A 27,008-nucleotide genomic window follows, 5' to 3' on the forward strand; every position below is an offset into this window, starting at 1 on the left:
GTAGAAACTCGTAAAACTTGTGAAAGATGAACTCACCACCACTATCACTCCTCATGCAACCAACACGACGATCTGTTTGGTTATGAACTAGGAGCACCCAAGCAAAGAAATATGTGAAAGCATTGAACCTATGTTTGAGGAACTACACCCACATGTATCTCGAACATCATCCACTATCAAAAAGAAGTATAGTGCGCCATTCAAGGCAGCAGTGGATGTGGGCCCACAAAGATCAACGTAAATTAATCTAAGAGGTGTCTCAGCTCTACATGAAGAAAACAAAGAGAATGGGGTATGATGTTGCTTCCCAAGTTGACATGCTCTACAGACATCTCGAGCTAGCTTTAAGCGAGGAAGGCCCTCAACCATCTCACGGCGAGACAACTCATAAAGAGAGTCATAGCCAAGATGCCCTAGGCGGAAATGCCAAAGACACTCATTGTTTGTAGGCTCCCGAGATGTGGCTAAAGCCTAGAAGCTATGGAACACGGAGCCCTCGGCTATCGGCTTGGTAAGAAAATGGGTCATGTGGTATAGGCCATCAGGCTGTGCCTCACTGCGAGCAATCAGTAAAATAGCCTGAGAGTCAAGGATCTCGAATGTGGTCGTTGTAAAGAAAATTGCTTACTCCAATTGGCAAACTGTTGAACAAATAACAAGTTCACCCGTAGTTGAGGGATATGGTATACATTGTCCAACGAAGCCAAATCCGAACCCTTGTAAGTGGCAAAATTGATGCAACCTTGAGCCTGGATCTTGATCGAGTTTCCTACATGGATCCGCCTAGTTGCAAGGGCTCGGGTACAGAAGATGTTTTCTATAGGAGTCATGTGATGTGTAGCTCCACTATCCACAATCCAAACAGGGGCTGATGTGCTCAGCTGTAATGAGTGGGCCTCTGCAGTAACCTCGTCGGGAGGCAACTCATAGATGTGGACAAAACTTGCATTAGATGTTTCTATGGAGACGATATGGGCCTCTGCAAACCAGTCAGACAAGCCCTTTGGAGTTGAGAACATTGTCGACTAAGATGGTTAACTAGTGGCAGTGTGGGTCTGACCTTTCCATTGCCCCTTGCCATCACTCTGCCTCCCGTGAGGGGGGTTGCCCGACTGAGGGGCGGGGGTCTGTGACTTGGGTTTCGGTGCTGTGCCTCTTGCCTTTGATTGACACTCATTATCAAAATGGCTAGCCTTTTGACAATGTTGACAATACCTATTCTTCTTAGGTACATTCTGCCACTCAGGTTTTTTTTTGCAAGTAAAATGTGGCTGATTATATTACTCAGAAAAACTGATTACAATGGAGTGCTCATGCTCAACAGTCTAGCTGGAGCTAATGAAAGTCACAAATACATCATGTATACAAGCCTCTCAAGACGGTCTGGGGGGGGTAGGGGAAGGAAGCCATGGAGGGGGGGTGTATCGCCATCTAGGGCTGCTTGCATGCATCAGAAAAACAGGTTCTGGCTGCCCCAAGTGCGCATGAAATGACATCAGAGCTCCTGACGAGCCTTGGATTCGCCCTACACTTGATACCATCGGCCACGGAGGGAGTGGATGATGGAGGTCCAGAGCTCTGCTAAGGTCGCCTGTATTGAAAGTCTCTCTCTGCTGAAAGCCTCCTGATACCACACCTTCCAGATATGCCAACCAATAAGACTCCCAATGATCTCCCATACTGCTTAGGTCGCCTCCTATACTGAAAGTCTCTCTTTGCCGAAAGTCTCCTGACACCGCGCCTTCCAGATATGCCAACCAGTAAGACTCCCAATGATCTCCCATACCTCAGAGCCGTCTGCTGTGGGCTCGAGTACTTGGCGGATGGGCAGAGCCTCCCAGTCGACCACTGCGCAAGACCCTGCCTCGATAATGAATATCGTGTCCTACATCTGAGCCTCATACAGAAGGTGGCGGCATTGGCTAATTGCTTTCCAGTAGAAAGCTCCCCATGAGATACATCCAAGGCTAGGTGCTATACGGCGAAGGATGCGGCATGCACCTCTCCACACGAGCTGCACTGCCTCACATGACCAAAGTTAGTGCTTTGGTGCTTCCAGAGGCTACTGTGTGTAGTGCTTACAACCTCCCTCCTTCTGCATCTGGGCCAACCAACTTCCCACTGCTAAGCCTCCATGTGCCACCAGCCATAGAAAATACAATACGCTCTTCGGCCTCCAATTATCCCATAGGCGGCTCAAGAAGGTCCATCGAAAAGGCTCCGTGATGCCGTGCTCCGCCCAGTGCCTGCTACGTGACGGTGCCCAATCCATATCCTCCTACATCAGTACGTGTCTGCCAATCCTGACAGTGTACTCAAGGAACCTCGGTGGCTTCTTGGCGACCGCTGTGGCTGGCCATAGCCACTCTCTTGGGTCTCACTCCAACTCATCAAGTGGCCTGCCCTCCCAGATTCAGAGGCGCCACTCCTTGAGCTCCTAGCAGAAGATGAAAGGGTCTAGCTGCCATGTCTTCCCTTAAAGGCCAATCACCTGGATCCTCCTCCATGAAAGGATAGCTATCCCCTCATTCTTCTACCCTCTATCAAGGGCTAGATGCCCCTCCTCCTGTACATTGAAGAGGGTCCCAAGTGGAGTGCCACCCACTCTACCTGCCACCTGTAGGGGGATGCCTGCTGGTGAAAACCTAGGGGCCCATACCTCCCCGAGCTCTATCGGCTCTCGTCTCAAGGGAGCAAGCCACTCGTGAGGTATTGCTGCATCTATCTCCCTTCTCCTTAGCTCCACTCCTCTCTGGTAGCCTGATACTCGTTGCAGCATCTCCTCATCCACCATCCTGTACACCTCTCGCCATGTCTTGATGGTACGAGCCGGGGGCCAACCTCCCAACTAGCCCACTGGATGTTGGTGTGCTCGCCAATCTGTACCTCTTCCCGATCTTTGACCTGGGGGTTTCAGATCACCAACTGATAATCTATCTCCTCCTGGCAGTCTAGGGGGCCTTTGGATTAGGGCCTTACAAAGGCCCTCCCACACGCGAAGCAAGCTGCATAGGAAAGGTGATCTAGGTGGGGTGATCAAGGCTGACGTGAAGATCCATCTCAGGGACGGCCTCCACTCACCGCCAAGCCTTGATCTACAGTCCTGAGGACCCTCCTACAATAGCACCTTCCATGTCTGCCCTCCTAGTGTGAGACCGTGGACAACTAGCTTGTCCAAGAGGGCCATACTCTGATACTCTGGGTCTATGATCCCTAGGCCTCTCTGTGACCAATGCCGTATGATGGTTGCCCATGCCACCTTGGCCTTGGAATCCTTGGATCCGTCTGACCTGGACCAAAGGAATATCCACACTAGGTGGCGAAGCTACACTACGCAAGATGAGGAGAAGCACCAACACGAGGCGATGTACTAGGCCGTCGCTAGGAGAACCTGGCTAACCACCAGGGCTCGACTTGCTAGTGAGAGGCGAGACATGCTTTAGTAGGTTAGCTTCCTCCAAATAGAATCGAGGACTGGAAGAAACTGCTGGGCGGGAGTGATGTCGAGTCTCACCTACGAGTCCCAACAGGAACTCTAGGTAAGAGACGGTCTGCCCTCTGCTCACCCATCTAAATCCCAGGTGGACGCCCCACTCTGTGCTAGAGTTCGGATCTATGAGGAAACCAACTGACTCAAGTTGATTTTCGCTCCCGCTACAGAACAGAACATCTCAAGAGCCAGCTTCACTCCTCCAGCATCAACTCATCATCCTCTATGTAGAGTGTTGTATCATCTGCATACTCTGAGTCTAACAACTTAGTCTCCTCTCTCATGGGAAGTCGGAGGCCGTGTGATCCGCCCACACGTGACCTGAGGAAATGAGACATCGCCTCTGCAAAGAGTAGGAATAGGTACAAGGCCAGGGGGCAGCCTTGCCGGACCGATCTCTCTAGTCGAAACTCCTCCCCTCTCCTACGGCCTATGAGGACCCTGCTAGTGGCCGATCTGTAAAGTGCGGAGACCTCGCGAATCCAAGCCTGGGGAAAACCCAACCTCACCATGGTGCCCTCCAGGATATCTTAGTCCACCCTGTCATAAGCTTTCTCAAAATCCAAGAGTAGTACAGCCAATCTCTGCCCACTTTGCTGAGCCCACTCTCTCGCCTCAAAGAAGGTGAATACATTGTCTAGGATGCTTCTATCTTGAACAAAGCCTGTTTGTGTGTCATGGATGATGTCTGGAAGCACGGGGCATAGTCACCTACCAATCATCTTTGCCAATGCCTTATAGACCACTTACAATAAGGTGATCGGTCTCCACTGGGAAAGCTCCAGCCGGTCTCTCCCTTTGGGGAGAAGACTGATCAGGCTTGCCAAGAGACTCCCTGGCATTTGTCCTGAAGTGAAAATGTCCTGGAAGGCCATCAGTAGGGGGTCCTTCACCAACCCCTAGTAGGTGGTGAAGAAGGCCTTAGCGAGGCCAGGAGGCAGGGGAGACGAGCACGGGGAGGTGGGGGGGGGGGGGGGGGGGAAGAGGCTTGTCGAGTGGGAGGGGGAAAGGAGTGGTGAAAGGGCGTAGGGTGGGGGGGAGGAGGTGTAGTGCAGGACGGGGGGAACTGGCATAGGCGGGGGGGAGGGAGGACTGGTGCGGATCGACCGTTCAGTCGAGACGGGGAGGCAGCGTCGCGTCGTGATGGTGGGAGTTTGCACTTGGCACGTGAAGAAGATAGAGATTCTTGTATCCATACCTACGGTCCGGAGTTGTGGGATCCTTCATATCCTATCAAGTCCTATTGTCTAAACCTACGGTCTCGGGTTGTGGGCTTTTTCATATCTTGTTATCATTGTAGCTTGTGTCCCTATGCAGGATTATCTTGTAATTAGAATTCTTGTAACGAATCTTACATCTAGTCTAGTCTCTTGAGCACAATCTAGTGCTCCCATAATACCTGTATCATCCAACTATCCAGCCAAAAGTAGGCTTTTCGTCAAAGCCAGAATATAGCGGACATTATACAAAGTAAACATATTGTCTCGAGCAAACTACAATTGGACATCTTTAATACCAACAATATCTAATGCCAAGTAATTACCTAATCTGGTAAATCCTCTTATATTGTAGTAGGAGTGGAACCACTCTGGATAAGGGGTGACATAAAATGAGGCCCCTGAATCAAGCAGCCAACATTGAGCATAGATGGATGAGACATTAGTCTCAACTATGAAATATCTAGAGAAGAAGTTATAAGTATGTAATCATCATCAGAATAAAATTGCATGACATTAATCTCTTCAATCTTGACATTGGACTTGCTAGGGACAATGCCGTAATCATCATTCTTTTTTTGCACTGTGCCCTTTCCCTTTTTCTTGCCCTTGTCATCATGCATTTATGACATTGGGACAAAATATAACCCTGCATGCCACAATAATGACAAGTCAATGTGGACTTATAGCCATGAGACTTACTGCGAGGCTATCTATGTGATTGAGAATAAGACTTTTGAGAGTCTCTTCCACAACAATCATTATTGCTTCTACCATTATTTCCTTTGACTATCAAAGCATGAGAGGTATAGGATCTACATTATTTTTATTGACCTCTTCATTCAAGAGTGCATTGTCTACATCTTGCAATCAGCCCATCAGCAAGCATATCTATACACATAGCAATACAAAATGTGTCCCATGACTCAGACAACATAACCAATAATAACAAGGGAGGAAGATTATCCTTAAAGTCAATCCCCTGCAAAGACAAGTAGCTTAAAATAGAATGAAACTTATTTGTGCGGACATGGAAGTCCCCTTCTTCATACGAAGGTCCATAAGTTGCTTTAGCCAATACATCTGAGAGGTAGGGCTTTGCTTATTATAGACATTACAAATCTTATCCCATAATTGCTAGGCGGTCCGTCCTTTAGAGACAAAATTACAGTAGATTTGCTTAGAGAGTGACAAAAATGATTGTAAATTTACATAACTCATGTAGTTCAACCCAATCCTTTGCATCAAAGCATTCAAGCTTTACACCCTCATGTCTCAATGGCTTAATCTACAATTTCTGCACTGGAACTTGCCAGGCTTGTGCCTTTCAATAGCTGTAATTTGTGGCATCCAACTTGTCAATATTCAAGGTAGTATTGTCATTCAACCCACCAACCATAATGCAAGAAATGAAGGCATAGTACATCACAAATAAGCTGTAGTAAATGATTGCAAATAGCCCCAAAATCACAACTAAATCAAGGGCTAAGCAAGAGAGTGCCAAAATGGTGAGTTGTCCACAAATTGTAATCAAGCAATAGTCAAATACAAGTGACTACCCTCAAATAGAATGTATAAAACTAAAATGATAGACTGTTGTTGCTAAACTACAACAACATGCCAACTACCAAGTGTGAGCAACCAAGAAAGAAAGACCAAGAACAACCAGCACTAAAAGCTATCACAATTGTATTAGTAGCTATACATGTGATAGGCATAGACATCATGCACATAGTAGATCTAGGGTAAAAGAAGAGAATTATCAAATGCATAACCCACTGAGCAAAGCTTAATACGTGACCTAGAAGCATATAAATATAATTGACAATACACTGATAGACATAACTGCCGAGTCCAAAGTAAGTGATCAAATCAGCCCATTGTAGGGTAAGTGCATCCACTACATATTACGAGAGAATGTACATGAAGGAAGTGCCCCATGGATTCGGTGAAAGTAAGATCAACCTCAAGTGTGAAGATCCCAAAGCTCTATGAAACATCCAAAATGTCATGAAAGCTCCCATTGAAATAAAAAAGGAATGCTAGATGAGCAAAGAGAGGCTTAGTACATCAAGTATATAGCATCCAAGATTCATATGACACACATCTAGGAGCATAAGACCCAAGTATCATCTTGAAGCTCTTATTGTAGCATCCAATAGCTTGTAACCACAACCAAGCTCAATGTAACCAAGCTCAAATATCAGCTTGAAAGCATTCCATAGCATATCGGGAAGTATACATAATTGAAGTAGTGATACATGCACTGAGCATCCCTTAAGGCATCAAAGAGCATTAGGCAAAAATTATCTTTGATAAAGGCTTTCTGCTCACAGTAAACCAGCAGAGATATGACACTAATAAATGAGCTAATGCAAGCTCAATCCAAGCTCAAAAGCATCCCAATACATTTTGGTAGCAACTAGGCATCATAACCAAGTGCTATATCTTCACAGAAGCACAGTAGAATGAGTGACAGACTGTGCTGAGGATGAATAGCAGTGAGATACCCTGCCAATGCTGAGATATGTCAGCTCAAATTAGCTCAATAGTGCTTTAGTACATCACCATAATTTCCTCTAAGCATCCAATAATCATCCCGGCATTAATATAGCATCCCAAGAGTATCAAACAAGTAGTAGATGATCAAGTGCTTGCTGTCCTTGAAGTATAGAGCAAGTCTGCTGTAAATGACAATCAATAACAGAGATTCCCCACTTCAAGTAGGTGCCAAGTAGGTGCCCAAGCACAGGTATCAAATGCTGAGAAGTGATGCCAAGCCTTTGCCAAGCATTCAAGAGTGCCAGAGGCCACATGGGAGGGTAGGAGGTGCACCTAGATTGTCAAAGACAGGCTGCTGGGTAGTACGCACAGTTCGCGTAGATCTTGCTGGAGCTTATGCCGGTGTTGCTGCCTACTCTGGAGGGTTTGCTGATGCTCAACAAGGTCTATGTGGTGCTTGAAGTAAGCTTCAACAGGTCTTGATAGGTGTTGAAGGAGGGAAGCATCAATGCATACCTTGAAGAAATGAAACCATGGCTGCCATTGAAGAAGCCAAGCTGTAGGTATTCAGTTGAAGGTGGGTTAGGGGTCAAAGCTTGGCAAACAAGCATGCTCTAATACTAGTTGAAGGGAGAAGCCCCGAGTGGAAGCACATCAGTAGAAGCAAGAGCTATGGTAGAAGAAGCAAGAGAGCAAGAGCAAGAGACAAGGCATGTGGGAACTCTAATAGTCACAATGTGTGACTGGCCTTCCCTTATTCAAATGTTACTGAAAGAATAAAGAATGAAGTGACAGTGATGCGGGCCTGCCACCTATAGTGTAGAGGTGTGCAGATACTATTAGTGTAATGAATACACGGGTAGTTAGGCATAGGCCGCTTTGCCCCCAACAACATCCATAATTGGCATGTCATTTGCACCTATATTTTCACCAAATGCTTTTGCATCTTCTTGGGGGATGCCCTTCTTGGCACACCCCACTACATGTACTCGTAAAGAGGGAAAGTGAAGGAAACAGCAAAACGGATTGACGTGGTTAAAAAACCAGAAGATGTCACCCATCCATAAAGTGGAGCTCATGAATGCCATTCCTGAGGAAGAGGCAAATCGTAGAGTGCTGTAGGTGGCATGGCAGCCTGGTGGGGACCAGTGCAGCTTGCCGATGTGAGGGACTGGTGGGGTGCAACATAGCCAGGTGGCAGGAGGGATTGTGTGAACTCTGATGGCAGCAAGCAGGAAGGTGGGGGGCAGCGGCAATCTTGTAAATGTTCCCTTAAAAAATATCTCTCTCACTAAAACAGGTTGACCTTTGCATGCTTGCTTTTGAACTATCATCATTTCTTCTTGAAGTAACCAGGTTTTGTAAATTTTTAACCTTTGTACTTCTTGGTGTGTTTGGGGTGTCACACACAACAATATAAAGGTGCTATACAAAAAGATACTTAGTGACATATTTTGTATACGTCATTTTGTTGCTATTTCTTCCTAGGGATCCTCTCTTTTTTGTACTTCTCTTGCTAGTATGTGATATTTAGGGGAGAGCTCTGTTTTTGTATATTAAAATGCTCAGGTGGTTTTAGAATAAGAGAAAGAGCTGATGATAGAAGATATATTGTAATGAAGACCTATAATAGTTGCATGTTTAAAACAATAACTCCTTTTATGAAATTAGATGTGCAGTGATTGTCCAGATAATGTTGTGATAGCCAAAAATTGTACATTTTCTTGGAGTATCAAAGACATAAGAAAGCTTGGAGGGTCTGGGTCTGTAGGGTCAATTTTGTTATCAAAAGGAAGTTTACAAAGAGAGGAGCTTCAATGCCAATCAGGACAAATTCCAAGTAATGCTTTTTTGGAGGATCAAGGAAGCTTGCAACAGATTACTTTAAATGTAAGGAAGGGTGAGCTGGTTTCCATCCATGGGCCTGTTGGAAGTGGAAAAAGCTCACTTTTGTATGGTATTCTTGGGGAAATGCAGGTGAGAATGTTTTTATGTTCATGTGCTAAAGTCAACCTAATAATATAGTGATCAAAGCAGTACATAAAATTGAGTCAGAAATCTATAAGCCCCAACATGATACTTATCATAGTTTGACATCATTTTATATAGCTATCTGTTTCTCTCTCTCTCTCTCTCTCTCTCTCTCACACACACACACACACACACACACACACAGAATTGGCACAACTGGGTCACCCTAGAATGCTTTTTTCTTTGATTCCACCTCTGGTGTTCAGTGGCGTCTTGCTAGGCTGAAGGGACTCCTACATTGGCAGCTGGACCTTATTCAGCACACTGATCTTCTTTCCAGGGAGGAATTGGTTCCTTGGCATACACCAATTGTTGCTACTTCTTGCTGAATTTTGTACTATTTTGATCATGTGACTTTTGTACTATCTTAATCATTTGATATATTATAATTACTCGTTATGAAAAAAAAGAAGGTCAAGACTGCTGCAGATAGGCCACATCGGCACAGAGAAGAGAGACATCTTCAGCAGGTCATGACTGCTGTAGACAGGTCAGGTCTGCAGAGCAGATTAGGTTATGTCTCCATCACATCTACAGGTCACAACTCTCTGTTCAGGCAGATATTCCTGGACATGCTAGGAGGATGAGATAGTACATGTCTAGTTGTGTGGCTAAATGATACTCGTATATCTACTTCCACCCAAATAGGATCGGTGGGTAGAGTATGTCATACATCCTAGATATTATAGTATGAGGATAGCGTCTGGGTTGGGTCTTCAACTCTGTCAGCTGCTCATGTCGCTGATAAATCTCCCTCATTGCTCTTTGATGTATTATCTATGTCTGGCACCCTTTTATCGATGGGCATCATGTTGCCCCTTGATCTCCTTAGTTCTCTGGACTGTCACCCCTCTCTGTGTAGGTGCTGTGTGGGTGGTCATTGTCTGGAAGAAATTGGTAAGCTGTGACTGACGTCACTCCTCCCCCCCTGTGTAGTGCCAACCTATAGTAGTGATGTGTAGAGCCTCTGAATCTCAACTAGGTACTTGCCCAAGAGGTGCTGGTGTGGGGAATGCATAACTAGTTTGAGCGAGGTGTCTCCTCCAAATAGCATGGCATATCTAGCTTGGATTGTACTATAGGCTTTGCATTTGCACACATAGTGCTCCTTGCTCTCTACCTCCTCTTGACATAATCAGTAGATCCGCTCAACTCTAGGGATATGGGCTGGTCTCCCAGTCTTGATCTCGAGTTGGTGAGAGGAAACCCTAAGCTGGCCAATGGCTAGCCGCCTCTCACGTGGCATGTATACATTTAGGTATCCAGGTCTCTCAATGAAGCCATCCATGTTAGTCTTCATGAAGTGGTGGTCTTTGTAGTAAGACATCTTCGAGGGGAGAAGCTGCCTGGGTGATAGCCATGTATGCTATATGTACAACCGGTAGAGATCCTGTCGTATTACCAAATTTCTCTATATGTGGGAGAGGTGTATGAAGGGGGAATCAGGATCATACTGAAAGGGGGGGATATGGTCCATGTTGATCCCATTTCCTATAGGTCACTACTCAACCTGTGCATACCTCCTATCCTACCTAAGCTAGCATGTCCAAGATGATGTAGTGGAAGAAGATATGGTGCCCTGCATTGATGAGATGCCTTCGTCTCCTCATGACATTTAGCCTTCTATCAAATGTAGGAAGCATGAAGAATTTTCTGCAGCTCCTAGGGCCCATGACGTCAGTGATTCTTCGTGATTCTTGTACGCCCAGGGAGCTTCTATCTTGCAGGATTTGTGAGAGCTGAATTGGGACTAGTTGCTAGAGTTTGCTAACTCTATTTTGGAGGATTATGTCGAGCATAATGATTGAGCTATTCCTGCCTGCAGAGAGGAAGAGTCCTTGGACACATTTCAGTACTTAGGAGGTTCTTCGCTCCTTTTTTTCCTTTTATGAGCAAGGTGTCATTCTCTTCTTCACTGCTTGGATTCCCTCTTGGTCAGGATCCATCACTAGTTGACATATCTTCTTTAGACTGATGGTGTGGAGGAGATTTTTTCTATGAGGTTGTGCTTTGTTCTCCCTTGGCCTGGGATTTTCTTCTCCATCAGTAGCCCCTCTTTTTTGATAAATAGTTGGTTCTTATTGTTTTGTGGCATTCAATGGCTGATTTCCGATTGCTTGCTGAAGCAGGCATGTATGGTATGGGTGGAATTGGAGCATTTCCCAGCTGTTTATTGGGCCCTCCTTAACGATGCTATGGATGCAGTGGGCCATCTGTTGGTCCCCCGTAGTCTGAAGGCAGCCAACAGAAATTGGCTGTGTATGCTATGGAGTACAGCCTGAAAGAGACCCAACTGATTGCGCCTCAACTGCAATGGTATGCAGCCTCTCTGGTTTCAGCTTAACTGGGGTACTTTTGCTAGATACTACTTCTCCTGTGGTCAACTGGGTCACTTCTTGGCAGAAGGTCCTGATCAAAAGAGTACTTTGGTGGACCAGCCCATGGATCAAAATCAAAATCTACTACTCCCCCCGCCCCCATCTTGTTGAGCAACAGATTGCTCAACCCATCCAGTCTAAACCCAAGCAACTAGCTTCTCCTTCAGATCTAGAGACACAAGGATGGATGGAAGCCTGCGCAATAAAGGAAAAGCCAATGAGACTTCTGTGCCTACACTTCTTGCTTACCCTTCTTCGTTAGCAGACCTCCTATGTACTTATTCTTGTTGTTGAGACAAATCCTTAGATGTGCCAACTGCCTGAGTCCCTACTACCCCTAAGGATCCGCAACCCCCTAAAGAGTAGCAAGAATAACAATGTGCCTGTGAGCCTCCAACCTAGCTAGATTTTGATGCTACTTGTCACATCATCACTCCATGGGACCGCAAGTATCTAGGTTCTACTTTCCACCTTGCAGATGGACCCTCCTCCTCACGGGCTACACTTAGAGGCCTAACCCTTTTTGTGGTCCTAGGAGACTTCTTTGAAGATAGTGTACTAGAGACATTGGTACCAAAGGCCCATGCCCATCTCATTAGTACTCTTGAGCCTATGTGTCTTGTCTAGTCTCGGGGTGTCTCTTGCACACTCATCCTTTTGTGTTTGTTGGATCCATTGTACCTAGTTCATATATGATGGCCCAAAGCCACAGTGCGCTTTGTAATCTTGTTTTCCTGTACTTTTTCTTGTAACTAGTATAGGCCCAACCCTTTTGTGGTGCTAGGAGACTTTTTTGAAGATGGTGTATTGGAGACATTGGTAGCAAAGGCCCATGCCCATGCAGAAAAATCTTGTTCAGTACTCTTGAGCCTATGTGTCTGTCTAGTCTCAGGGTGTCTCTTGCACACTCCTTTTGTGTTTTTTGAATCCATTGTACCTGGTTCATATATGATGGCCCAAAGCCACGCTACGCTTTGCAATCTTGTTTTCTTGTACTTCTTTTTGTAATTAGTATAAAGTACCCATTATGTGTGTGTGTGTGTGTGTGTGTGTGTGTGTGTGTGAGAGAGAGAGAGAGAGAGAGAGAGAGAGTATATTAACGTCTCTAAAAGGACAATGTGGCCTATGAGACCAAAGCAGTACATACAATGATGGTGTGTTTCTCATCTGGAACGAGAAAAAGATGAAAAACATGCCTATAAGACCGAAAAAGAAATGAAATAGTGTCCTATAAAATGGAAACATGTCAGTGATCTGAAAGTGAGAGTAGAGAAAGGAAAACTCTCCATCAATGATATGTCTGTTCTCTAGGGAGGTGTATCTCTGCATGGCTGAGGGGTCTCGGAATCTGTCTCTTGTGGTGCTCAATGATGGCTTTAATTTGTCTATGGTGTGGATGTCTAGGCCTTCGTCCAGGTGGACGTGGGCGCCTAGACCGGCTAAGTGCCACTTCTCTATCCAAAGGGACACCTACAGAAGATGAGGTCCAATGATGATGTACTCCTGTAGGCTGTGTGGTAGTAGTAGTGGTATCTGCCATACTCTGTCATGTATCAGTGAAAAAGTCAGTGACTGCTCTCTGTCTATTTGCGCCGAGCTGTGGGGGCCTCCTACTCCGTAGAATTGTTGCTTTGTGCCTCTGGAGCTCCAAGAGGAAAAATCCCAAGCATCTCTGATCCTCAAATTGCATGATCCGTCTCAGGGGTCCAAAACCCTCTTGAAACAGACAGTGGTATCTACCTCCTATGTCATAATAAACAGTGTATCGGCAAATGTAGTGTTCCTCTGTCTCTCGCTCTCTATCGCGTAGTGGGCATATGCGTTCTTATGTCTGTATACCCTCCCATCTGCCTGTCTCAATCCTCAGGTGGTGGGATGAGGTGCGGATCTGACCAATAACTGTGCGTAGTCCATGAGACAGCTGTGTGTCCATGTAATTGGGTCGGGTGATGAAACTATCCTCAGATACCTGAAGGAAGTGGGTTTGGTAGTGTGCCATCCTCGTGCCATGGGGGAAGGGGGGTCGGATCCAGATCTTCTCCGTATCTAACTTCAGTATGTTTGCTCTGATCGGCTTAGGTCAAGTGTAGGGCAATCCAGGCTATAGTCAAAGGGGGGTAGTCTGTCAATCTGCAACCCATGTAGACTCATCCATGTACTCATCTGAGCATACCAACAGTGTCTGTCACCGTTTGCTGCTAGTTGTCTAGAAGAGGCCAGGGCTAGCCATGGGTATCTATCTTGGGGGAGCTCCCATAGTCTATGTATGAAAGTCACTGCCTGGACCAAGGCCTCAGCCACCATGGGTGATGCTCCCAACTCAGCTTTGATAATCTCATGTGGGGTCCATCTCTTCGCTCGTATCATGCGTGAAATCATCATGACCAGTGGTCTTTCCATATGCTCCCATCCGTCATAGTATTCCTTCTCTAGTCCATCCTGGTCTCCCAAAGGCTGTCTCCTCGTGTGAAAGAGACTCGGACCCCAAATAGCTGCCCCATATAGGAGTGTGGGTGTAACCAGGGTGTCAAAAAGCCACAATTTGGTGTGTGGCTCATGAAATTGTATGTGAGCACATTGCCTCTCCAATGCACCTAAGGCTGCATATGCTTTTGCCAAACGAGCCTTTGATGTCTCTCTCCAAGAGAACTGTGGTCCCTTCAATGTGACCCCCAAATAGACATACTGCCTAACCATCTCCACTGGCTCTCCATCAAAAGTAAACTGGTGCTTAGCTCTTGTCACCCAAGCAGCTGAAGTGTTAAATACCATAACTTTAGTTTTCCCAAGGTTCACCTTAAGATCTCTATCTCTGCAAAAAAGTGATAGTGCATCCAAGTGTCTATTTAGTCCCTCAGGTGAGTCAGATATAAGTACAATATCATTGGCATAAAGCAGTAATGGTATCAGCACTCCAGCTAGGCTGGCTCCGGCCCCACCAGTCCTATCCACATATTCTGAAATTTCATCTATATACAGCCCAAAAAGTGTCGGTGAATGTGGACAGCCTTGTTTCACCCCAATGGTGCTATTGACTGTATCTGAGATGCCCTCAGGTGTTCGTACTCTGCTTGTCACTGTCTCATACAGGGCATAAATACTCCACTGTATCTCTACGGGCACATCAATGTTTTGCATTCTTCTCATGAGTCTAGCACGTGGCATTGTGTCAAAGGCCTTGCGAAAGTCCACAAAACAGCAATAGATCTTTTTCTTGAATGCCTTGCCTTCTTCAATGATTGCCCTCAACGTAAAGATATGGTCTAGAGTTGTATATCCCCTCCTGAAGCTAGCTTGGCCTTTTGACCTCAGGCCATGCATCTCGGCCCATTTACTCAATGATTGTTCCACGATAGAGCCATATATCTTGGCCAGCATGTGTCCAATCATGATAGTTCGGTAGTTACTAGGTAGCGCGGGGTCTCCACTCTTAAAGAGCGGCACAATAATATGGTCTGACCAACAGGTTGGAAATCCCTCACAAACTACCCTATTAAAGATGTGAGCCAGCGTTGGTGCCAGAATATCACAGGCATGCGTGAAGTGTTCAGCCACTAAACCCTCATGATCTTGGGCTCTTCCATTTTTCAGTTTCCATATGGCATTCCTCACTTTTTTTTATGTGAAAAATCTGCAATTTGCTGGTCTTGAGGTTGAGGGGAGTGGCATAGGCTCTTGGCCAGGAATATCATAGAGTGTGCAAGCATATCCATGCCAATCATCTGGTCTAGCAATTTGTAGGGGTGGCTGGTTCTCGTGCATCTTTTTCCATGCTCTCTTGCTGTCCTACCCCAAGAACATGGAATACATTTCTGTTTCTAGTCTGCTCAGGTATTCCCGCTTCTTTCTGCATACCAACCGTGTGAAGAGTGTGCGAGCATGCTTATGTGTACATATGCCAAGTGCCATCTCTCGCTGAAAACGTGCTCGTGTCTCTCTGCACTCATCATCATACCAGCCATTCTGTGGGGCATTACCTCATGGAGGTTTATCTGACGGTGTAGTGTGTGGGAAAGCATATGCTGCTGAAGTGTGTATTATCTCGGCCAACTGTCCTGTAAACTCATCCAGAGAGGCCTGCGTGTCTAGCTCCCTCAATGCATCTCGTACAGTAGTGCTGTATATGTGTGAGGTCGCTTCCACAAAATCATAGCGTGGTAATTTTGGTAGGTGTGACTGTGCTTCGTGTATATGCCGATATTGCATTGTGAAAGCTAGAATAGCATGGTTTGCTACTAATCCAATTTGTCTGTCTGAGATTTCAAAGCTTTTTATGTCAAGTAGCAAGTTGTGTGATCCAATCAAATAGTCCACTGTACTTGACCCTTTCTTGTTATTCCAACATGTGAAGCCATTAGATCTTGGCCATTGTGGTAGCCCGTTAAGGATGGCCAAACCATGTGCACTTCCCAATGCCAGTAGGTGTGTTCCATATTCTGTTATCTCTCTATCTTGGACTGATCTAACTAATCCCACTTCATCTAATGCAATATCTCTGAACATCTCATCACTAGTGTCAAAGAAAGCAGATTGGTTGTTTCCTGTGCGTGCATCAAAGTCTCCTGCTAGTAGAACATCCCCAATTCTCATGTATCCCATTATGTCCTCATATAGTGGTGTATACGGGGATGCCTCTTTAGGGGAAAACTTAGAGTATGCAGGGGAGAAATAGCATATGGCAATATACATGTCTCGAGTTCTTCTTGCATGTAACCTTATCCACATGTATCTTGCCTCTATATCTCTATGTACGACTTGGACTGTATCTCGGAGCTCTTCTCTAAATAGAATTGCCACACCTCCTGATCCCCTCGTCTCTCTAGGCCATCTAGGCTGAGGGTGATATACACTTTCCCATCTATATCCATATACATCAGGTAAAAGGCTGTCTTTACATTGATGTGTCTCAGTATACATAGCAATGTCTATACCTTTGAAAGTATCCTCAAAATAACCTACATCTGTCTTAAGGGAGCCATTGCAATTCCACAGTGTGAACTTCAGGGTCTCATAGGCCGCGCACCGTCATGCCGTCCTTTTCTCTGTGATGATGACTCTTCCATCTCTGTATACAGCCCATTTACCTGCTTTCCGTGCCTCTAGAACACGTGGCATATTTTCCCTCCTATGGGCTAACTGGGCTGGGGTGAGGTCTTCATCTAGGTAGATCTTTTCTCCTTTGAGAGCGATCCTCTTGGAGAGGAAGGCTCTCTTCTTTTCTAGGTCTCCAAACTTCAAGATGAGGACTTTTGTTTTTGTGTCAGCTTTCCCGACTCGCCAAGCCCCAATGATGGGTACATTTGTAGCTGCAATTTTGGTGGCAAGAGCTGTAGCATCTTCAATTGGGGAGCTTTTCTCATCTAGTCCAACCACTCTTACGTGGAGTGCGCGTGCCCGACTTTTTGCCTCTTCTTCCAAGGTGGCATTCATAACTTCCACTTTGTTGCCATGCATTCCTTTGTTCTTTTTTGCCACATCTATCCATTCTACATTTTCTTTTACGGTATTCTCAACATTCTTCATTTTCTTTTGGGTGCCTTCCACCACACTTGCATAGGTGTGCATGTCCTTTTTTAAAACATCCATTTCTTTTTGTAGTTCCGGTGTGGTTTGTGGTTCCTTTTGTGCATCCAGTTTCTTTTTTGCATTCCTCTAGTTCTTCTTGTAGATTAGAGATCAATGAGTCTTTCTCTGCCATGTGTGCATCCAATGTTTGTTGCATCTCCTTTTCTAGTTCTTCCATCATTTCAGCTCGAACTCGCTCTTGTATGTCCTTTTCCATTTCCTTCCTCATGATACGTATTTCAGCATGGAGTATGGTCAACATCTCCTCATATGGTGTTTCATTAATTTTGCGGGATGTCTTCCCATATCTACTCGACCCTGGAGAGACATTCCAATCTCGGGTTTTACGCCCATAGGTTTTGTATCTCGTGTTCTTTGGCGGTGTATGAAACATTGTCTCCATGGTTGGTTTTGTGATTCCCTCATTGTAAGTTTCTTCCATCGTAATTATAGTATGCGCTATAGCATAAAACTGTTTACAATCTGAGTAGAGTAGTAAACCAGTGACATAAAACTATCACTCTAGCATGAACTGTCAGTATATCATAGACTGTCAATGTGATTGCATCATAAGATATGACTGTAGCATGAAATGTTAATGTGCGTCAATCTAAAATCACGCAGGTTTCCAGTCCACACAGCATGCAAGGTTCACATCAGTTTGAGTACATCTGCAATCTCAATGCATTCACAGTGTCTGCATTCATGTCAGTCTGAGAGAGTGTCTGCAATCTGAGAGAGTGTATGCATTCATCACTGCTGCCACAGTACATTCACAGTGTCTGCATTCATGTCAGTTTGCATTCATGTTCGTCTGAGAGAGTGTCTGCATTCGTCACTGCTGCCACAGTACATTCACAGTGTCTGCATTCATGTCAGTTTGAGAGAGTGTCTGCATTCGTCTCACTGCTGCCACAGTACATCCGTCACTGCTGCCACAGCATTCATTCGTTGTTGCTGCCACAGTCCGTTTGTCACAGTGCATTCGTCAAACTACATTCGTCAAACTTCATTCGCCAAAGTACACTGCTCTCCTAGATACGTGTGCTGGTGTCACGTCTGTCTTGTCTGCATCCAGCTTGTCACACCTGTTGCGTCAGCATCCATCCGTCGTAGAGAGAGAGAGAGAGAGAGAGAGAGAGAGAGAGAGAGAGAGAGAAAGAAAGAAAGAAAGTTATATTAATGTCTTCTAAAGACCAAAACTGGCCTATGAGACAAACTGTGATACAACTGATGAGGTCCAGCTATCCAAAATAAAAGTGCTGAATGAAAAGCTAAAAACTGGAGACTGAAAATACGGTGCTGTGAGTGTGATAAGTGTCGTGTATGTGTATGTGCGTATGTAGCTCTGGTACTCCAGATAATGGCTACAAAAGGGGAACAAATGTCGGCTGTGATAGGGGAACAACTGTCGGCTGTGATAAAGTAGTGCAATGTGTATATGTAACAGATGCAGGGAGAGAGAGAGAGAGAGAGAGAGAGAGAGAGAGAGAGAGAGAGTACATTAGCGTCTCTAAAAGGCCAATGTGGCCTATGAGACTAAAGCAATACATACAATGATGGTGTGTTTCTCATCTGGAATGAGAAAAGATGAAAAACATGCCTATAAGATTGAAAAAATGAAATAGTGTCCTATAAAAGGGAAACATGTCAATGATCTAAAAGTGAAAGTAGAAAAAGGAAAACTCTCCATCAATGAGATGTTTGTCCTCTAAGGAGGTGTATCTCTGCATGGCTGAGGCATCTCGGCATTTGTCTCCTGTGGCGCTCAATGATGGCTTTAATTTGTCTGTGGTGTGGATGTCTAGGCCTTCGTCCGGGCGGATGTGGGCGCCTAGACCGGCTAAGTGCCACTACTCTATCCAAAGGCACATCTATAGAAGATGAGGTCCAATGATGATGTACTCCTGTGGCTGTGTGGCAGTAGTAGTGGTATCTGCCATACTCTGTCGTGTATCAGTGAAAAAGTCAGTGACTGCTCTTTGTCTATTTGAGCTGAGCTGTGGGGACCTCCTACTCCATAGAATTGTTGCTTTGCACCTCTAGAGCTCCAAGAGGAAGAATCCCAAGCATCTCTGATCCTCAAATTGCATGATCCGTCTCAGGGGTCCAAAACCCTCTTGAAACAGACAGTCGTATCTACCTCGTATATCATAATATACAATGCATCGGCAGATGTAGTGTTCCTCTGTCTCTGGCTCTCTGTCGTTTAGTGCGCATATGCGTTCCTCTATCTATATACCCTCCCATCTGCCTGTCTCAATCCTCAGGTGGTGGGATGAGGTGCGGATCTGGCCAATAACTGTGCGTAGTCCATGAGGCAGCTGTGTGTCCATGTAATTGGGTCGGGTGATGAAACCATCCTCAGATACCTGAAGAAAGTGGGTCTGGTAGTGTGCCATCCTCATGCCATGCGGGGAGGGGGGTCGGATCCAGGTCTTCTCTATATCTAACTTCAGTATGTCTGCTCTGATCACATGGTTTAGCTCTGATCGGCTTAGGTCAAGTGAAGGGCTATAGTCAAAGGGGGGTAGTCTGTCAATCTGCAGCCCATGTAGACTCATCCATGTACTCATCTGAGCATACCAACAATGTCTGTCACCATCTACTGCTAGTTGTCTAGAAGAGGCCGGGGCTAGTCGTGGGTATCTATCTTGGGGGAGCTTCCATAGTCTATGTATGAAAGTCATTGCCCGGACCAAGGCCTCAGCCACCATGGGTGATGCTCCCAACTCAGCTCTGATAATCTCATGTGGGGTCCAGCTCTTCGCTCGTATCATACGTGAGATCATCATGACCAGTGGTCTTTCCATATGCTCCCACCCGTCATAGTATTCCTTCTCTAGTCCATCTTGGTCTCCCAAAGGTTGTCTCCTCGTGTGAAAGAGACTCAAACCCCAAATAGCTGCCCCATATAGGAGTGTGGGTGTAACCAAGGTGTCAAAAAGCCACAATTTGGTGCGTGGCTCATGAAATTGTATGTGAGTACATTGCCTCTCGAATGCACCTAAGGCTGCATATGCTTTTGCCAAACAAGCCTCTGATGTCTCTCTCCAAGAGAACTGTGGTCCCTTCAATGTGACCCCCAAATAGACATACTGCCTAACCATCACTGGCTCTCCATCAAAAGTAAACTGGTGCTCAGCTCTTGTCACCCAAGCAGCTGAAGTGTTAAATACCATAACTTTAGTTTTCCCAAGGTTCACCTTAAGATCTCTATCTCCGCAAAAAGCTGATAATGCATCCAAGTGTCTATTTAGTCCCTCAAGTGAGTCAAATATAAGTACAATATCGTCGACATAAAGTAGTAGTGGTATCAACACTCCAGCTAGGCTAGCTCCGGCTCCACCAATTCTGTCCACATATTTTGAAATTTCATCTATGTACAACCCACATAGTGTCGGTGAAAGTGGACAGCCTTGTTTCACCCCAATGGTGCTATTGACTTTATCTGAGATGCCCTCAGGTGTTCGTAATCTACCCGTCACTATCATACAAGGCATAGATATTCCACTGTATCTCTACAGGCACATCAATGTTTTGCATTCTTCTCATGAGTCTAGCACGTGGCACTGTGTCAAAGGCCTTGCGAAAGTCCACAAAACAGTAGTAGATCTTTTTCTTGAATGCCTTGCCTTCTTCGATGATTGCCCTCAATGTAAAGATATGGTCTAGAGTTATATATCCCCTCCTAAAGCCAGCCTGGCCTTTTGATCTCAGGCCATGCATCTCGGCCCATTCACTCAATGCTTGTTCCACGATAGAGCCATATATTTTGGCCAGCATGTGTCCAATCATGATAGTTCGATAGTTACTAGGTAGCGCGGGGTCTCCACTCTTAAAGAGCGGCACAATAATATGGTTTGACCAACAGGTTGGAAATCCCTCACAAACTGCCCTATTAAAAATGTGAGCCAGCGTTGGTGCCAAGATATCACAAGCATGTGCGAAGTGTTCAGCTACTAAACCATCATGATCTTGGGCTTTTCCATTTTTCAGTTTCCATATGGCATTCCTCACTTTTTTTTCTGTGAAAAATCTGCAATTTGCTGGTCTTGAGGTTGAGGGGAGTGGCATAGGCTCTTGGCCAGGAACATCATAGAGTGTGCAAGCAAATCCATGCCAATCATCCGGTCTAGTAATCTATAAGGGTGGCTGGTTCTTATGCATCTTTTTCCATGCTCTCTTGCTGTCTTGTCCCAAGAACATGGAATACATTTTTGTTTCTAGTTTGCTCAGGTATTCCCGCTTCTTTTTGCGTACCAATCGTCTGAAGAGTGTTCAAGCATGCTTATGTGTACATATGCCAAGTGCCACCTCTCGCTGAAAACGTGCTTGTGTCTCTCTGCACTCATCATCATACCAACCATTCTATGGGGCATTACCTCGTGGAGGTTTATCTGACGGTGTAGTGTGTGGGAAAGCGTATGCTGCTGAAGTGTGTATTATCTCGGCCAACTGTCCTGTAAACTCATCCAGAGAGGCCTGCATGTCTAGCTCCCTCAATGCATCTCACACAATAGTGCTGTATATGTGTGAGGTCGCTTACACAAAATCATAGCATGGTAATTTTGGTATGTGTGACTGTGCTTCGTGTATATGCCCATATTGCATTGTGAAAGCTAGAATAGCATGGTCTGCTACTAATCCAATTTGTCTGTCTGAGATTTCAAAGCTTTTTATGTCAGGTAGCAAGTTGGGTGATCGAATCAAATAGTCTACTGTGCTTGACCCTTTCTTGTTATTCCAACTTGTGAAACCATTAGATCTTGGCAAGTGTGGCAGCCCATTAAGGATGGCCAAACCATGTGCACTTCCCAATGCCACAGAGAGAGAGAGAGAGAGAGAGAGAGAGAGAGAGAGAGAGAGAGAGAGAGAGAGAGAGGCCCACCTCCCGAATCTTTTTCCTGCTACAACCCTCTTTGCACATGACACAGAAGGCGATTTTGGGTGCTAGTAACACAGCTTAGCACATCGCCCTCTGTTTCTTCCCCTTTCCTCTTGCTACCGCATTGACACAAAGAAAGGGAAGGGGAAATAGAGGAATGTGCTGGTTCAGCTGCTATGGAGGATCTCGAATGAAAGAGAAGAAAGCTCCCCGTCGTTAGCAGCAGCAATTGGCCCTCCGTGCAGCAGACCTTGCAAAAACACCACCCCTTATGGCCTAGTTTGACTGTGAGTGACAAAGATTGTAAAAGGTTTGTTTAAACTGAACAACAGAGTATAGATTGGCACAGAGGTCTTGAGGTACAACGGCCTAGAGAAGGAGACAGAGGTAGTTCTGTTTTGTGATAGACAGCTAGGGTTGGAATAATCTGTGTGATCAGCATAAACCTCGAAAATGGCAAATTTGCAGGAATCTAATGGTATCGATATGGTCTTTCTAGACCAACATATTGGAAATGGGGACTATAAAGACTTAGTGGAGTCAGATGGCAATTCTTTAGCTGAAGATTTTGGGCAGTTAATGGAAGGGGATGAGATGGGTAAATGTCGCAAGATGTCAGTCGAAGAACATGACTTGTGTGCCCTGAATTTGCCTCAGCAGAATGTTCATGCTTCTTATTCCCTGACTAATGAGTCTTTTCAGTTTATGCTGGCCACTGCCAATCATTTGATGTCAAAATATGCTCAAGCTAATGAGAGTAAAGCGAGTTCTTTACCACAAGGGGAATATGTGGTCGCTGTTATGGGTGCTGATCTAGTTCTACAGCAGATTTTTGCCTTCCATGAGAAGGCAGCCATCTTTTACTTTACGGGAAGGACCCCATTGATCACTAGAATCTGTGCATGGTTGCTATCTATGCTTGCAAATGTGGAGATGTGTCAAGATGATGCTTCAGGACAGGCTTCCCTTGTGAAAGAGATTTCTGATTGCCCGAGGGGTTTTTTCGATGTCCTCTTTTGCTCCCCGAAAGTGTGTGCTCATATTATGCAACGTATCCCGTTGTTCATGGATGGCCAGCTAGTTCATATGGTTCCTTGGAGGCCAATGGCGGAGTTTCAGAAGATACTTAGGCAGGTATGTCCTACTCTTTGTAGAGGTGATGTCTCACTTCCTCAGGTCACGTGTGAGTGGATTATGCGGACTCCGACTTCTAGTGAGAGAGGAGACTGAGTTGTTAGACTCAGAGTATGCAAATGATACGGACCTCTACATAGAGGACGATGCGTTGATGCTGGAGAGAGTGAGGCTAGCCCTTGAGGTGTTTTGTTTTGCAGCGGGAGCAAAAATCAACTGGCGAAAGTCGGTTGGTTTCCTCATAGATCCAGACTCTAGCACAAAGTGGGGCGTCCACCTGGGATTTAGATGGGTGAGCAGAGGGCAGCAGACCATTCGGTACCTAGGGTTTCAGGTGGGTCTCGACATCACTTCCACCTAGCAGTTTCTTCTAGCCCTTGATTCTTTTCGGAGGAAGCTGACCTACTGGAGCACAGCTTGCCTCTCACTAGCCCACCAAGCCTTGGTGGTTAACCAGGTCCTCCTAGCAACGACCTGGTATATCGCCTTGTGTTGGTGCTTCTCCTCATCCTGCATAGTGCAGCTTCGCCACCTAGTGTGGAACTTCCTTTGGTCCGAGTCAGACGGCTCCAGGGATTACAGGGCCAAGGTGGCATCGGCAATCATCATACGGCATTGGTCAGAGGGAGGACTAGGGATCATAGACTCATAGTATGAGAGTATGGCCCTCTTGGGCAAGTTAGCTGTCCGCAGCCTCACACTAGGAGGGTGGACCTGGAAGGTCCTATTATAGACCAAGGCTTGGCGGTGAGTGGAGGCCGTCCCTGAGATGGATCTTCATGCCAGCCCAGATCACCTGAGATGGATCTTCACGCCAGCCCAGATCACCTTTCCCACTACGTAGCTTGCTCCACATGTGGCAAGGCCTCCATAAGGCCCTAATCCAAAGCCCCCAAGGCTGCCAGGAGGAGATAGATCGTCGGCTGGTGATGTGGAACCCCCAGGTCAAGAATCGGGAAGGAGCATAGATTGGTAGGCACCCCCACATCCAGTAGGCTGGTTGGGAGGTTGGCCCGGCTCGTACCATCGGGACATGGCGGGAGGTGTACAAGATGGTGGACGAGGAGGTGCTGCAGGGAGTATCAGGCTGCCAAAGAGGGGTGGAGTTGAGGAGAAGGGAGATAGACGCAACAATACCTCAGGAGTGGCTTGCTCCCCCGATATGAGAGCCAATAGAGCCTGAGGAGGTATGGGCTTCTAGATTTTCACTAGCAGGCATCCCTTTACAGGTGGCAGGTAGAGTGGGCGGCGCTCCACCTGGGACCTTCTTCACCATATAAGAGGGGGGGCATCTAGCTCTTGACAAAGGGCAGTAGGATGAGGGGATAGCTGTCCTTTCGTGGAAGAGGATCCGGGTGAATGGCCTTCACGGGAAGACATGGCGGCTGGACCCTTTTGTGTTTTGGTAGGAGCTCAAGGAGTGGTACCTCTGGATCTGAGAGGGCACGCCACTTGATGAGCTAGAGTGGGATCTGGGAAAGTGACTATGGTCGGTCACTGCGGTCACCAAGAAGCCACCAAGATTCCTGGAGTACACCGCCAGGATTGGCAGACACATATATACTGATGCAGGAGGATATGGATTGGGCACCGTCAAGTAGCAGGAACTGGGCGGAGTATGGTATCACGGATCCTTTCCGACGGACGTTGTGGTGCCGCCTACGGGATAGCTAGAGGCCGAGGAGAGTATCGCATTTTTTATGGCTGGTGGCACATGGGGGCTTGGCAGTGGGAAGCTGGCATGCCCAGATGCAGGAGGGAGGGTGTGACTACCACACATAGCAGCCTCTAGAAACCCCAAAGCACTGCCTTTGGTCGTGTGAGGTGGTGCAGCTCATGTGGAGAGGAGCATGTCATATCCTTTGCCACATAGCACCCAGTCTTGGATGGGAGCTTTCTGCTGGCAAGCAATCAACCAGGGCGGTCACCTTCTGTATGAGACTGGGATGCAGGACAACACGATATTCATTATTGAGGCAGGGTCATGCGCGTGGTCGGCTTAGAGGCTCTACCCATCCACCAGGTATTGGAGGCCACAACAGACCGCTCTGAGGTATGGGAGATCATAGGGACTCTTACCGGTTGGTATATTTGGAAGGTGCGATATCACGAGGCCTCCAGTGGGAGAGACTCTCAGTAAAGGCAACCTTAGCAGAGCTCTCGACCTCCATCATCCACTCCCTCCACGGGCAACGGGATCAAGTGCAGGGTGAGGCCAGGGCTCATCAAGAGCTCCAACGTCATTTCCTAGGCACTTGGGGCGGCTAAGACCTATTTTTCGTGATGCCCTAGATGGCGATACACCACTCCATGGCTTTTTGCCCCCATTCCCCCTAGACCGCCTTAAGAGGCTTGTATACTTGATATATTTGTGACTCATTATTAGCTCCAACTAGTTTATTGAGCATGAACACTTCTTTGTATTTCAATTTTTTTTTAAAAAAGTAATATAATCAACCACAGTTTATTTGCAAATAAAAAAAGTATGTTTCTCACTTTGTGAAAACATGTATGACATGTCAAATGTATTCATCTTTGAGACATCGGGATGGATTGCAGCCCACATATTCATTGTCTCTTCATTTTAAGTGGGTGGTGGATTTAGTCACGATGCCTACAAGTCTTTGGCAAATGAGGTATCTTGTACTTGCTCATGAAGACTTGACTAATCAAGTAGAAGGGAGAGTTGTATGTACTAAGACAACAAATGCAGTTTGTACTTTTCTCTTAGAAGAGATCTTTTGCCGGTATGGCTGTGTTGAAAAAATTACAGCAGATAGGGGTGTGCTAGATACAGATGAAGCTCACGATTTCTTTGCACGGTTTGGGGATAAAGCTTGCTTTAACTTCAGCTTATAACCCCATTGTGAAGGCATTGGCAAAAGCATGTGGAGAGAAAGTAAAAGAGTGGCCACGATTGCTCCCTTATGCTTTGTGGGCTGATAGAACAACTCATAGTGCCGTTACAGGATATATGCTTGCTGAATTAATGTATGGTAAAAAACCTATCATACCAATAGAAGAGATAACACTCACATGGAGTGTGCTACCTTGGGAAGAGAAGTTGAATCGAGAGAAGTTGCTGGCCTTATACATTAGATAGTTGGAAAGAAAGTTAGAAAACATAGATGCAGCAATTGCAAAGTTAAGGGCAACAAGGATACAAAACAATGACAAAAGACATAGATTGAGACCAAGAACCATACAAGATGGGGATTGGGTATTGGTTTATGATAGCAGTTTAGACAACCAGCATAGTGCCATGCGTAAAGTTTCCAAAAGATGGTTTGGACTCTATATGGTAAGATAGGTGTTTGATAATGCTACTTATGCATTAAATGAGCTGGATAGGACAACTATAAAAGTTCTGTTAGGAAGGAAAAGAATCAAATTATTCAAGAGGTGAGAGTATACTGCCTATGAGTTACCAGAATTGGAAGAAAATAGCAGCCATGATATAGGGGCTAGCCAGGAAAATATGGAAGATGAAGAAGCAAAGGATATGGTTGTAGAGGATGAGGAGGACTCAGAATCTAGTGACAACTAGGATTTTTGGTACATACCGGAGGATGTGCAGGTTTAGAGGGGGTGAATGTCGTGCCACTACGTGGGCACATAGTATCCACGGCATGGATAATCCAAAAATACTAGATTTTTAGACAATTTTAGTCTATTTTTTATATTATTTATTGTAAAAATCCTAAAAAGTTAGGAAAGCTTCTAGATTAGGATGGCATGCAAAAAGCAAGTTGTTTTTTCGGCCAGTTTTGGATTTTTCATAAAAAAGAAAGATGGGTGAAATC

At 45.8% G+C, this 27,008-nt stretch overlaps 1 protein-coding gene across 7 annotated transcripts in view; it reads left to right on the forward strand.

The window, feature by feature from the left end:
* Positions 1–27,008, forward strand: part of LOC148017460 (uncharacterized) — a 259,801-nt gene that overhangs the window by 70,515 nt on the left and 162,278 nt on the right. For all 7 annotated transcript variants that reach the window (XM_087663480.1, XM_087663484.1, XM_087663481.1 and 4 more), the window contains one exon: positions 8,881–9,186. In XM_087663480.1, coding sequence (XP_087519606.1) covers positions 8,881–9,186 — 306 coding nt within the window. The remainder of the gene's footprint in view (positions 1–8,880; positions 9,187–27,008) is intronic.

Source organism: Lygodium microphyllum, chromosome 22, assembly GCF_053477565.2.
Source record: "Lygodium microphyllum isolate KBCC chromosome 22, Lygodium_microphyllum_v1.1.10, whole genome shotgun sequence".
Taxonomy (NCBI): Eukaryota; Viridiplantae; Streptophyta; class Polypodiopsida; order Schizaeales; family Lygodiaceae; genus Lygodium; species Lygodium microphyllum.